Source organism: Culex quinquefasciatus, chromosome 3 (assembly GCF_015732765.1).
Source record: "Culex quinquefasciatus strain JHB chromosome 3, VPISU_Cqui_1.0_pri_paternal, whole genome shotgun sequence".
NCBI lineage: Eukaryota > Metazoa > Arthropoda > Insecta > Diptera > Culicidae > Culex > Culex quinquefasciatus.
Window position 1 is genome coordinate 155,121,987 of NC_051863.1, and position 14,025 is coordinate 155,136,011.

The following is a 14,025-nucleotide window of genomic DNA, read 5'->3' on the forward strand; positions in this document are numbered from 1 at the left end:
CAGAAAATAGATTTCTCTCAAACATCGGCTCGAATATTGTACTTTTGCTACAATGCCTAGTAGGGTGTTTAATCCAAACACAAAAGTTCTCGGAATCAGACATGGAGTGGTCCCCTTGTAGGGTTGCCCTTAGGAACTCTGATGTAAAATATTAGCGCATTTTGTTGAAAACTAGCTTGTCCCAAGCGGGTTGAAATTTGCATCGGAATTTCTATGGAATTTTTCTGCTTTAATGATTGTTTAATTGTTGCTATCTGTCTGGTGACAACATGAATTCATCCGGTCCAATGAACATATTCAAATAGTATATTTTTTTCTAATTTATCGATATCTCTTTTTGTTCAGATCTACAAAAAGCTTTTTAGAACTTGCAAAAATATTTTAATGTTTAAGATAAATTGACGAAATAAAAAGTGAAACGCCACCGCGTAAAAAGAGGTTTATCTGTATGACTAAAAACGTTACTCAACAGCGAGTCCACGAACAGAGCATATGTATGGGACGTTAGCGTGTCCCAAAAAAACACGAAGTCGAGGAATTCAATGTGCTCAGTTCTCAAATGATAGAAAATCATGTTAGAAACAACTCTCTCATTCTAGGCATTTTTTTGAAAGTCAGTTTTTTTTCGAAATTCAGTTGCATCTGCTTAGAAAAATTGAAAATTATGAAATTTCAAATAGCCTATGCCATTAAATGATGGTCTGTGGTCCAAGAAACATGTTAATGTATCGATTTGGCCTTTTAAACCCTTGTTTTCGGTAGCTATGTCGAAAATATGAGTTTTTGCTTTACTTTTCAATTTTTTCCTCGATTGAACAAAAATTTCCTCATATGTGAAAATACATTCTAATTTTCCGCCAGATTTCGTCAAAGCAACTTTGAAGTTTCATCAACTCTGAGCTGAGATATTCCAGTTTTTGTGAAGAAAGAATATTGAATATTTGAAAATGTTGAATTTAATCATCATTGGCATACAATATTAAGGAAAATTTAAGCCTAATTTGAAGTGTTGCTATCTCGCATCTGTATTGAAACATAATTGGCTCATTGTTTAATATTATAACCACCTGGTGTTGTTTTCTCATGGCACACTACGTGCTAAATCAATGAATTACTTTTAGTAAATAACTCATATTTAGAGCATTTTGCATTTAAACCAATCGATGCACGTTTTCTGTGCAACACCAAGTGGCCATAATATTAGAGGATGAGCCAATTATGTTTCAAAACAGATGCGATATAGCCGCACTTCAAATTAGGCTTAAATTTTCCTTAATATTGTATGCCAATGATGATTAAATTCAACATTTTCAAATATTCAATATTCTTTCTTCACAAAAACTGGAATATCTCAGCTCAGAGTTGATGAAACTTCAAAGTTGCTTTGACGAAAATCTTTGGCGGAAAATTTTCTACAAGATGCATGTATTTTCACATATGAGGAAATTTTTGTGTTCAATACCGAGGGAAAAAATTGAAAAAAAGTAAAGCAAAAACTCATATTTTTCGACATAAAAGCTACCGGGAAAGTGAAAACAAGAGTTTAAAAGGCCAAATCGATACATTAACATGTTTCTTGGACCACAGACCATCATTTAATGGCATAGGATAATTGAAATTTCATAATTTTCCATTTTTTCTAAGCAGATTTTGTGAAATTGTCGAAAAAACTGACTTTTTTTCAAAAAAATGCCCAGGGAACGTGGAAAACGATTTTTCCGAAAGTTTTCATGTATGAGAGAGTTGTTTCTAACATGATTTTCTATCATTTGAGAACTGAGCACATTGAATTCCTCGACTTCGTGTTTTTTGGGACACGCTAATGGGACGTCGTTTGGACCTCACCAACCTGCGTAAGGGTTTTGGAGTTGATATGTTTATCAAACAATTCATGTATAAAAAATATTTTTTTGAATAATTTTTGAGTGTTTTCTATACTTATCAAAACAAAGAAAAAAGATCTCTTGGAAGTTTTTTGCAGCACTTCTTAGAAAATGTGTGTTACTCAATCTAAACATTTTTTTAATTTTTTCTTTGTTTTCTACAAAGAGTTTTAGTCAATTTCGCACAACTTTCTAGAACAAAGCTAATTGTTTTACCCACATGCTAACGAGATACAGGCTTGGGATCAAGTCTCCCCGGGGATCAAGTCTCCCCGGGGATCAAGTCTCCCCACTCTCCCCTACTCAGTGACCTAACTGTTGTTTTTCAATAAAAATGATTTGACAGCTTCCTTAGAAACTCAAAAATATTTTTTTGCATAATTCATCATACAGTTTTGTAATATTGGTAACAATGTAGTGTTATGGGGCACCTTTAATCCACTGTTTAATTCCTTTATCAATTGAAAGAAATTAAGGGCTAATGGTTTTGGTCCAACAGAAAAAGTTCACAAAAAACTGCATTAATTACAAAGGAAAGAGGATAGGTTTAGTAAAAGCATAAAACTATATCACAGTATAATAAGTCAGCATTTCACTGACGGCGTAATTCCGTGCACCGCTGAAGCTCATACTGCGCAAACGTACGCTCAAAAATACTTATATCATAATATGTCGTTTACTTCACTAAGCATTATTACGGTAGTAGCAGCAGTACTTTTTTTTATCACCCCTCAATAGATCTTGATTTACACAGAAACGGATTCGTACCCGAATTCAGCAAATTAATTCTAGGAACTGTTATCAACACTGCAAAGTGATAAGCCGTATCTTTCTATGGAAATCATCCAACTTTGCACAACACTATGCTTATAAAGAGTTTCAAATTGAATTCGATACCAGTTGCTAGTTAACTTGCCGTTAGCTTAGATCCTTGCAGTTTTTAAATTGAATTTATGAATAACATTAAACCAGATTGAATATGCATTATTCTTTGATTTTTAAAGATCTTCAGAATAGTGCTGTAAGCCAGCCCAGAGAAGATAGCAGAGCAAATGACGGAAAACTAAAATCAAAAAACAGTGAAATCCCAAAAAAATCACAAGGCAATTGTAGTGAAGTTCCAATAGTAAACAACAATGGATCTGGGTACAATCAACATAGAGGAAGGTCTCATGAACAAGAATCCATATATGCTGAAGACAGAGATCACACGAAGATTCACTCAAACACACTGCAAGGGCAATCAAATAAACTACAAGGTGAACCACAAAGTCAATCATATCACGCGCAAAGTGAAATTCATAATTTCAACAACAATGGTTTTGGGTACAATCAACGTGGTACAAGTACAACAGAACAACAATCAAACTACATGCAGAGTGAAGTTCCTGTGTTTAACGACAATGGATATGGCAACCATCATCTTGGAGCAAGATCGTCTGAGCAAGAATCCATCTACGCTGGAAATAGTGATCATGTTAGGACCTACTTAAACACGCAAGTACTACCAAATAATCAACAAGGACAATCATATCACAGTCAAAGTGAAGTTCCTGTGTTCAACGACAATGGATATGGCAACCATCATCTTGGAGCAAGATCGTCTGAGCAAGAATCCATCTACGCTGGAAATAGTGATCATGTTAGGACCTACTTAAACACGCAAGTACTACCAAATAATCAACAAGGACAATCATATCACAGTCAAAGTGAAGTTCCTGTGTTCAACGACAATGGATATGGCAACCATCATCTTGGAGCAAGATCGTCTGAGCAAGAATCCATCTACGCTGGAAATAGTGATCATGTTAGGACATACTTAAACACGCAGGTACAACCAAATAATCAACAAGGACAATCATATCACAGCCAAAGTGAAGTTCCTGTGTTCAACGACAATGGATACGGCAACCATCATCTTGGAGCAAGATCATCTCAAAAAGAATCCATCCACGCTGAAAATAGTGATCATGTTAGGACCTACTTAAACACGCAGGTACAACCAAATAATCAACAAGGACAATCATATCACAGTCAAAGTGAAGTTCCTGTGTTCAACGACAATGGATATGGCAACCATCATCTTAAACCAAAATCATCTGAACAAGAAAAAGTGTGTTTTGGAGTTAAAGAACAGTCAAGAAGTAACATAAACATACAAGGACAATATTCCAGTAAACAGTATGCTATCGTTCATCCAACATCGAGCAACAATGAACGCGTCTCTAATCAGTTTGAGGCAAATAAGGACCGCGTTAGGCGACGAAAGATTGTGCAAAATAAAAGGAATTCGTTTAAACCGTCTAAAGTAGTTATGAAAGCAAGGTGCATCAAATCAAACTCAAAAAAGGCACAGCCAGCGAAGCAAGATCAGCTAAATGATGACTCAATGCAGTTTCAATCTTCATATCAAGAGTCGCTTCCCGTGGATTGCATCATAACAAAGGATGCGTCGACGCAGTCTGAACCAGAACCAAATAGGTTGAAGGACATGTCAACACAATACGAATCACTCTTAAGTATAAGATACAACATAGATTGTGCTGAATTTATAAGTGGAGTTTGGGAAAAAGGAAATAGACTCACGAAACTTCACTCTTTTCAACTAGTACTTCCTGGTTCTAGTAATAGTAAAATTTTCGTAAGGAATGATAATACAAAGTTCTTATGTATACTTGACGATAATGGATATTTAGCCAGAATTGATGTGAAATGGCAAAATGTTGACTTTTCCAAATCTCATGACATAGTCAGAAAAGATTTATTAAGAAACATCAAACTAATCGAAGTAATTTTTGACTTCAAACATAAAGAGTATGATACTGCCTATACAAGTTTGAAACAAGTTTTAACATTAAGATCCTCTGATACTGCCAGAAATATGAACAGTGCAAATGATATTTTCCAACTCCTCGTTCAAAAAGAGATAACTGCCCAAAGCATTGCAATGAATTCAAATTTATCAGAAGAGCTACGAGAAGCTGCAAAATGCTTGGCTAATAAAGAGTATACTCGGTCACCAAATGAATATGTACAATTCCTATCTCCTCAACCTAAACAAATGAAGAGTTTAAAAGAGGACGTAAAAGTGATTTTTGAAACTGCCGTTAAAAATCATCAGAGCGCACTTATGCGAGTCTGTCCACGCGATATCGTCAGGGATGATATAAACTTTTTTCATAAACTTCCAACAGTTTCGCTACTCTGCGTAGGCGAAAATGATATGGAGTTCTTTTCAAAATTTTGTGAGTTAATGCAAGAAACCAAGTTAAAAGAGTTTGTTTATTGGACATGGTCCCGTTTTTTCGAAAAGGTACAAATGCTTCAAACCTGTACTTCACCAAAATCGTTGACTCCATTAACGAACATGCTGTGTTATTTTTTATGTAAAAGCTTTAAGAGTTTGATAGAGGAAATTGATAGTAAGACTACATCAAACAATGTGGAAAAATTGCATCCAACTCTTGTTAGAGGCAGTTGGGTGTTGCTTACACAAAATATTATGTGGAAAAAAACTTGTCCGTTACACAAAAGCTTGGCTAAACAATATAGTTTCATTTTTAAACTAATATTACACTATGCGCCGGGTTCTTACACAAGCCAAAACATGTTTCCGTACAAGTTCAAAGTTTTCAAAAATCATCAAATAAATTCGGATAGCTCAATTTGGGTCTGTATACTGGACGATGCTATCGATGGTTTGATTCCGACAAGCAAACAATTACAGTCAACCTTTGATCCTTTGCTTGAAGGGTTTTCATCTTTCGCTAAAGGCTCGTCCAATCATGAGTCGCTACGGGTCATTATGCACAGCATAGCAACATTCATCGTTCAAACGAGCGTTTATCTATCGGAGAACGACATTGAGGGTAACGATCGTGATATATTGGTTCAACAAATGGCAACAATAAACCGCGCCGTACGTGATTGTAATTTTGCTAATTTTAAAGATCTTGTTGATATATACGACGAATACTGGAAGTTAAGAGAGTCTGTAATTTCAACGTTTTCAAGTAAATTTCCCCATAAGCCATTCCAAAACAAGCTGGAGGTAATAAGAAGTCGTTTAACGGGAATATTTTTGAATATTCTACAGCTTGATGCTCCAACTAATATTCTAATCGATTGCTTAAGAGCTTTCAACGATTTTTTGAGTGATTTGGATGGAGTGAATTTTGAGTGGATCGTTAAATTTGAGAAGTTTTTCATACAGAAAAACATTTCACCAGTAAACAAGTCAAAGCATACATATAAAGTTACTCAACCACAAAGTTTTATGAATGATTTACCGGCAAAGGATCATCTGCCGAGACACTATGTCATAGATATTATCCAGGAACTTCTAACAGTTGTGGAAACCCTATTGGCACGAAGGGATCAGAACTGGACTGGTGAGGAAATCTTAAGTGCATCGGGTGAACTTCTTTCGGCCATTCGAAAGTCATTAATGTACTTGAAAGAGCAACCTGACTATGAGGACTTTGAAATCTTCAAGACGGAAAGTGTACAACCGTTCATGCACTCTCTGGAGAACAGTTCAAACTGCGAAGACTTCAAAAGGCGAATTGAAACAATAGGTGAATCATACTGGTACCTAAGAAAGCAGGACGAAATTGATATCGACAAAGCACTGGAACTATACAAAGAATTGAACAAGTTATCCATCAACATCGAGAATCAGCTTGGAATATTGAAAAAGTGTTACGACAAATACCAAAAGAAATTTACTGAATACATTCAAAAAACTGCAAAGGAGCAATGGAAAACCAAAATTAAAATAATTGTTAAAGATGTTCTAGCCCAAGTTGCGTCAGCAAATTCAAAAAGCTGGTTTTTCTTTAGAACAAACAATTCCCAAGATCATATTCCAGAAATACTGGCTGGACTTGGAGCCATGTGGTCCGTCAGAGAATCGCAGGACATTGCAAGTTCGGGTAAAACACTTAAACCTCATTGCATCCAAGTCGTGTGCGTTTTTCTACTACTAGGTATCGATGGTGACAAGCACAGCCATTTGGCACAAGTTCTGACTGGTCAAGGAAAATCCCTAGTTTTAGGACTGCTGTCAGCATTGTTGGCCTTAACCGGAAAACGTGTTCGTATGCTTTGTTATAGCAAATATCTTGCAATGAGGGATCATCAAGATTTTGCCGATATGTTTAAAATATTGGAAATCTATGATAAAATCAACTATGGCACATTCGAAGATATGGCAAATGAATTGCTGACTTCCACAGTTGATGGAAACGCATTCGGACTGCGAGACCTTGTAAATAACCGCATCCTGCACCATAATACAACACAAGATGGCAAAATTTCTAAACAAGATGTTGGATCAATTGTTTTGCTAATTGATGAAGTTGACGTGTTTTTCACTGATGAATTTTATGGGAATTATTATGGGGCTTGCACAAAAATCAAAGTTCCTGGTTTGCCTAATATTCAGGAAAAAATTTGGGAAATTGTCCAAGCAGGAGATCATATTAATGAAAACGTTGAGAAAAAAATTAAGAAGTATGTTGATGACGAAATGTTTGGGCAGAATCAAAACATGATTGAGTTCAATGAGTTTTATACCAAACCGGGTAGTTATATTTTGTTAAACGACGATGTCAAACCAAAAGAATATACAAACAAATCACTTTTTCAAGAGCATCTACGTACAATGATTGATACTGCTATCAATGTAATAACTGGCAAAATTGACTTGAAGGATAAGTTTAAGTTAAGAAATGATGGCGCTATACTTGTAAGAAAGCTTAATGGAGTGTTTTGTGATTATTCTATCTATGGTTATTACAACGTATTCCACTACTTCCGTTTAAAACGAGAAAACTTTGATTCTAAATCATCAACCATTTATGGTTATTTGAAAATTGAATCTGGCAAAATAGCCTACGCAAAATTACCAGAGGAATACCCTCTTATCTTAGGACTAAGTGGAACTCTAACCTCGTTGAACGATCATGAAAAGTCCGTTCTAAAAACCAGCTACAACATTTGTCAGATGTCTAGCTTTCCATCATTCTTTGGTCGTTCAAATCTTAAGTTTGATTCTATGAACGACGTGAAATGTTTAAGTTTGGAGCAGGAGTGGATCGAGAAAATATACAGTCAAATAAATGAGCAGGTTGTTGCGCGACGTTCGGTGCTGGTGTTTTTTGCAACCGATAGTCATATTAAACAAATTCTTAACAAGTACTCTGGTCATTTGGAGAGGTACAACGTGTTGACGGTCAATACAAGCGATTCAGATAAAAAGCGTTTTGTTGATAATGCAGGAATACCCAAAACGGTGACAATAGCTACAAAGGAAATGGGCAGAGGAGTGGACTACAAGTCCAGTGTGACGGTCGAGAAAAACGGTGGGGTACACGTCATACAAACATTTTTTTCGCTTGACATCAAGGAGGAAACGCAGATTAAAGGCCGTACGGCACGAAAGAACAACCAGGGCAGCTACGAGATGATCCTTTGCGTTGAACACTTGAAGCGAGATAAACTAATTGAAGGAGAAGACAATACCTGCAATTACGAGAGTTTGAGTGAATCTAGGAAAAAACTAGTATCGCAAAAATGGGAGGGCCTTGAGAAACAAGTAGCCAACTCTACAGAAAAACATAAAACTACAATGGACTATTTTCAAAGCTTTTTCAAATAAAGTTTGTAAAATTTTGTTAAAAATATCCATTTGATTAATGTTGTATTTTACAGATAAGCAATGTACAATTAGTTCAATTTGTTGATAGATATGCGATATTAGTTTGAAAATTAAGTTTAAAGCTACTACTAGCAAGTAACAATAAAGTGTCTAAAAAAAAGCATCTAATTGATATAATAAAAGTGTCTGCTTATTTTATGAGAAACAAACACATGGCGAGGCTGGAGCAAATTCATATTCATCGGAGATTAATACGTAGAAAGTTGCGAAACGTGGCTTTTGACTTTTTGCATGATGTTTTAACTGATTTTTAACTTATTTTATTCGCAAGCAACCATGGATTGACGGTTAAAGCGGTATACGCACTCCGGAAGGAACCGGTCAAGAAAAAAAAAATCAAATGGGCAGCAGCAGCAGCGCAAGCAAGTCAGAGAGGATGAAGAAAGGCCCAAGAAATCGCTCCCCTTTGTTCTGCTGTTCGTTAAGCTGTTTCTTGACCCCTTTCCTTCCGTTCTGCATACTAGCCTTAAGTTGGAACCGTCCCGGATGGGATCAACACTATCAAGAAGCGCGATTCAAGTGGGCTCTCTGGCTGTCGATCTTCTCGATATCAATATTGCTCCAGCTGTCAATATTTTTTTCTGTCCCTTCAAATAGATTGCTTCGATTTTTAATTCTATAATTTGATAACTCCCGCCCTCGACGGTCCCTTCAATATCGACAACGAGAGAGTCCACTGTAGTAACCTGAAGCAGCTCTTCTGGCAACCACAGGGTAACCAGGTCAAAATATGAAAAATCTGGCAAAGTATCGAATAAAAATCTGGGAAAATCTGGCAGACGAAAATATAACAATTCTGCATGGTGAAGGGGAGGAAAGATATGAATTAATTCAATAATTTGTAAAATTCAGATAGTTTAACTGATGTTATTACCTAAAAATGTCGAATTTATATTTTCTTTAAGATTTATCTGGCAACCTGGCAACCCTGGGCAACCACCCAGTTAACTCAATCCGAATTCTGAAACGGAATCTAATTAGAATCGTATACAAATTCCGTTTCAAACGCAACAACCGGTTCCGTGTTCGAACCTGTGCGTCCTCTTCCAGGGGTCTCGAGAGCACTGAGGGTTGTCCCTATTCCACTCTTTGTATGGCTTGTGGTTAGGGGGGCCCGGGTCTTTCGAGCGCTACCGTGGGTCATCATCAATCATCAGGTAATGGTGACAGATTTTGTGTCAAAAATGTGTAATACAGTGGACTCTCTCGTTGTCAATATTGAAGGGACCGTCAAGAGAGGGAGTTAACAAATTATAGTACAAAAAATCAAAGCATGCTTCTTGAAGAGACTGACAAATTTATTGACAGCTGGAGCAACATTAATATCGAAAAGATCGACAGCCAGAAAGTCGACTGTATTACACCAGTAAGTGAATTTTCATTACACATACATAAGGCTACCAACTCTTGCTGAGCCAAAATCCGTATACTTTACCGATATGACACCATGGTATAACAAAAACTGTCAAGGAATTATTTAGATAAGTTTGAAATTTGGGAATTAAAAATATTTTTGTTAAACGTTTAAAAGTTAACGAAATGTCAAGTTTGCTTTTACGAATAATATCGTTGTTAGTGTTTTCACGAAAACATTTCTAGAGGTCCTATAAATACAAGCACAACACAAGGTTTTCACAAGCCAAAATTTGATCTTTAATATAATAAATATGTTTTGTAAGGATTTTGAAAAGAACAATCATTAACAATCAAGTTTGAACTGAGGAAAACCCGGAAAATTATGCAAGTTATCCCTTTAAAATCAAACTGACAGTTAAATAAAAATATCTAATTAGAGAAAGCTTTGGCCCAATCAAAAAAGCAATGAAATTTTTAAAAAGTTGTTAAAATTCCGTACAAATCCGTATTATGCCAAAAATTCCGTACAAAAATTCCGGCCTGTTAAAAATCCGCGGAGAAGGTCGAAAATCCGTACGGTAAGGAAAAAATCCGTACAGTTGGTAGCCTTACACATACACATACACATCTTTTAGGTAAAATTAAATACTCATCGTAATGCGGTTGATGCCTTCCTCACATTCATATATTGAATACATTTAGTAAAAATACCATCATTCCCCTTTAACAAGTTTAACACATTAAGCTTTATCACACATTTCTTTAAATAGGGTTGTCAGCTCTTCAATGTTTTGGACTCGTTGGAAAGATCTTTTGATTACCCATCCAACGCATGCTAGATCCGGACAAAGTTATCGTCAAAATATCTGAGATCCGGCCTCCAAAAAGTGTATAAATTACACTTAAGTGTTAATAACTGATTCTGAGTCGATATGTATACGTGAAGGTGGGTCTAGGATGTCAAATTAAGAAGTTCAATTTTCGAGTGATTTCATAGCCAGTAAGATGAGGAAGGCAAAAGAGGTAATATGCAACCAACAAAATTTTTAACCTTCAAAAATTATTTGTTTTCTGTTGGGTTCCCACAGAACCACCAGCCGTTCCAACAATTTCGTGACTCGTTGTGCTCTTTGGTAACACCCAGGTCGATAGATGTGTTTCTGCATACCATTACTACTAGTCGCTGTTACAAAATAAACGTGCTCTATTTGTTAAGTTAAAAATCTAGTTTATTCTTGCGACTTTGTGGCTGCTCGTTTGGTTCGCGACCCCGGGTACACAACATTTTCTGTGTAAGACGATGTTTTATTTTACACTGGAAGAAATAAAGTTTTTTTTTAACACAGATTTTTTGATTTTCATTTCCAACAATTTTCTGTTACATATCTCTCCATGGCAATCTAAATCCTTTTTCTTCCGCCCAGATCCAGACTCGGACCACTCGTATCACCTTCACGGCCTCTCGTTCTACCTCGTTGGAGCGGCCCGTTTTGATGAGGGTTGGCAGCATCAGCAGGTGAGCCTTGCCCAGTTTGGCTTCGATCCAATTAAGATCCCACCCGCCATTGGAATCCTTATTTATTTGCAGTTGGACCAATTGCTTCGGCGGAACTTTGACCGTCCGGTGCGAAGGGACACAGTCCGCATCGGGCGACGGTCGCTGGTGGTGCTGAGATTTGTTGCCACCCACGCTGGACTGTGGCTGCTGAGGGATCTCGGAGCGGAACACGGCTGGTCCCGGGGGCTGGATGTGCTGCTGGTGGTGCACGGGAGGGCGGGAAGACCGGCCATTGAAGAAGAGTTTGACATTCCTGGGGATTTTCCTACCTGTGATAATTTTGTGGGGCCAAAGTATTTTTTGATTTGAGGTAAATAAATTGATGAAATGAATGTTGTTTGATGTTTTCAATGGTCACACAATCTAAAGACATCAATATTTTATTGCTGTGAGACCTGTTTATAAGGATTAATGGTTCAAAACATATAAATTCATATGGGAACTGATGCAGTGAATATTTTTTCAGAAGCAGGCATAACGATTTGATTTGAGGGAAAAAAGTTATACAGCGATTACACATTAAACTAGCACGATCCAGAAAATAATCAAATTTGGTTTCACTCGGTATTTGGCCAGAATAATAAGATCCGTGTTATGTTTGTCGAATAGGATAGGATGGCAATATCCGAAATAGAGTGATCCAAAAATGGCGTAAAAATCATATTCACCATTTTTTGATACAATTCGACTCTCTAGTTGTCGATCATCTCGATCTCAATATTGCTCCAACTATCGCTGAATTCTTCAGTCCCTTCAAACTACTTTGATTTTCTTCATTCCTCAATATTCTCGCTTGCTTGAAGCATCTGTTCCTCGACGGTCTCTTGGACATATTTTTGCTTTAAAAATGTCTTCCGGTTGTCAATATTTTCACTTTCTCGTGGCTTGCAAACACATTTTCATAAGGAAGGCATCACTGATGTTGAACAAAATATAAAAAAATGTCCAAAATGTTCAAAAAGTAAAACATCAACAATCATTCAATTTCAATTTTACGCCCAGTTGAAATGTTGCCGTTATCCCAAAATTTTCGAAACATTTTGAAAAAAAAATCGATATTACAAGCCTAGGTTTTAACATTTGGATGAAAAAGTGTTTTAAAATGCATTTTACAGGCGTACAGTTGCTTTCCAATCATTATTTTTGAAAGTATCGAAGTATTGACGGATTTTTTTTTTCGCAATTTTTTTTTTTTCGTGGGACTGTACATTGGTATTTCATGAAAATTTAAAATGTTTTCAAAGGAGTTCAAACATGCTAAATATGATTATAAACGCGGGAAAATGCGTTTTAACTGGTTTTCAGTTGATTAAACTTTAATTTTCATTAAAATTTTGAAGTTTTTCGAAAAAATATTTTTTTTGCCCCTGATTATTCAGGCCAACTTTGAAGGGGGAGGGGGCGGACATAAACTTTGAAAAATATTTTCAACGGCCTAAACACAATTAAAAAAAAATCATAACTTGGCGGAAGAAAATGTTGTCCATTCTTTACGGCTCAGAGGTTGCAGTTTGTTGTCTCCTATAACATACCAAACAATTTCAAAAATTAAAAAAATACGGATTTTGGGAAATTGAATATTTATAAAAAAAAGTTAATTTAGAAATTGGCAAAAAATCCGTGTACCTATTTTTTTCTGAATATTCCTTATCAATACCTACTACGCCACAACTTTGCCGAAGACATCAAATCAATCAAAAAATTCCTTCAAATGTCATAGATTCTCCAATATTGACGTACCATTGTATGGCCAAAAGTTAGAATTATATAAAGACTTATTTTGGTGTTCAAATGAGAGAAAATGGCTTCTTTGGTCAGAGGGAAGGACCCTACAAATTTTGAACCAAATAAAAAGTATTAAAAAAAATATAAAAGCCTTTATAAATATTTCATTTGGTTTAATTTTATGTTGTTCCTATAATTTGACATCAATTTTAGTAGTTTGTATTTTCTTTAATATTGTTTTATTCAACAGAACACGCCGGATTTTCGTTGCCGTTTCCGTCTTTGTTTCCCCCCCGATTGTGTGTATTTCGACCGGGTGATTTCGCGAATGTTTGACAGTTGCTTTGGAGGATTTGAACGGTGCGCGTCGCAGTCAACAAGCCGGATTTTCGTTGCCGTTTCTGTCTTTGTTTCCCCCCCGATTGTGTGTATTTCGACCCAGGTGATTTCGCGAATGTTTGACAGTTGCTTTGGAGGATTTGAACGGTGCGCGTCGCAGTCAACACGCCGGATTTTCGTTGCCGTTTCCGTCTTTGTTTCCCCCCCGATTGTGTGTATTTCGACCGGGTGATTTCGCGAATGTTTGACAGTTGCTTTGGAGGATTTGAACGGTGCGCGTCGTGGTCAACACGCCGGATTTTCGTTGCCGTTTCCGTCTTTGTTTCCCCCCCGATTGTGTGTATTTCGACCGGGTGATTTCGCGAATGTTTGACAGTTGCTTTGGAGGATTTGAACGGTGCGCGTCGCAGTCAACACGCCGGATTTTCGTTGCCGTTTCCGTC

General features: G+C 36.6%; 1 protein-coding gene across 1 annotated transcript in view; it reads left to right on the plus strand.

The window, feature by feature from the left end:
* The window catches only part of LOC6045477, a 29,419-nt gene extending 17,592 nt beyond the window's left edge, over positions 1-11,827 (plus strand). The window contains exons 7-8 of the mRNA XM_038266234.1: positions 11,385-11,476; positions 11,549-11,827. Of these exons, the coding sequence (XP_038122162.1) occupies positions 11,385-11,476; positions 11,549-11,827 (371 nt within the window). The remainder of the gene's footprint in view (positions 1-11,384; positions 11,477-11,548) is intronic.
* Positions 11,828-14,025: the final 2,198 nt, after the last annotated feature.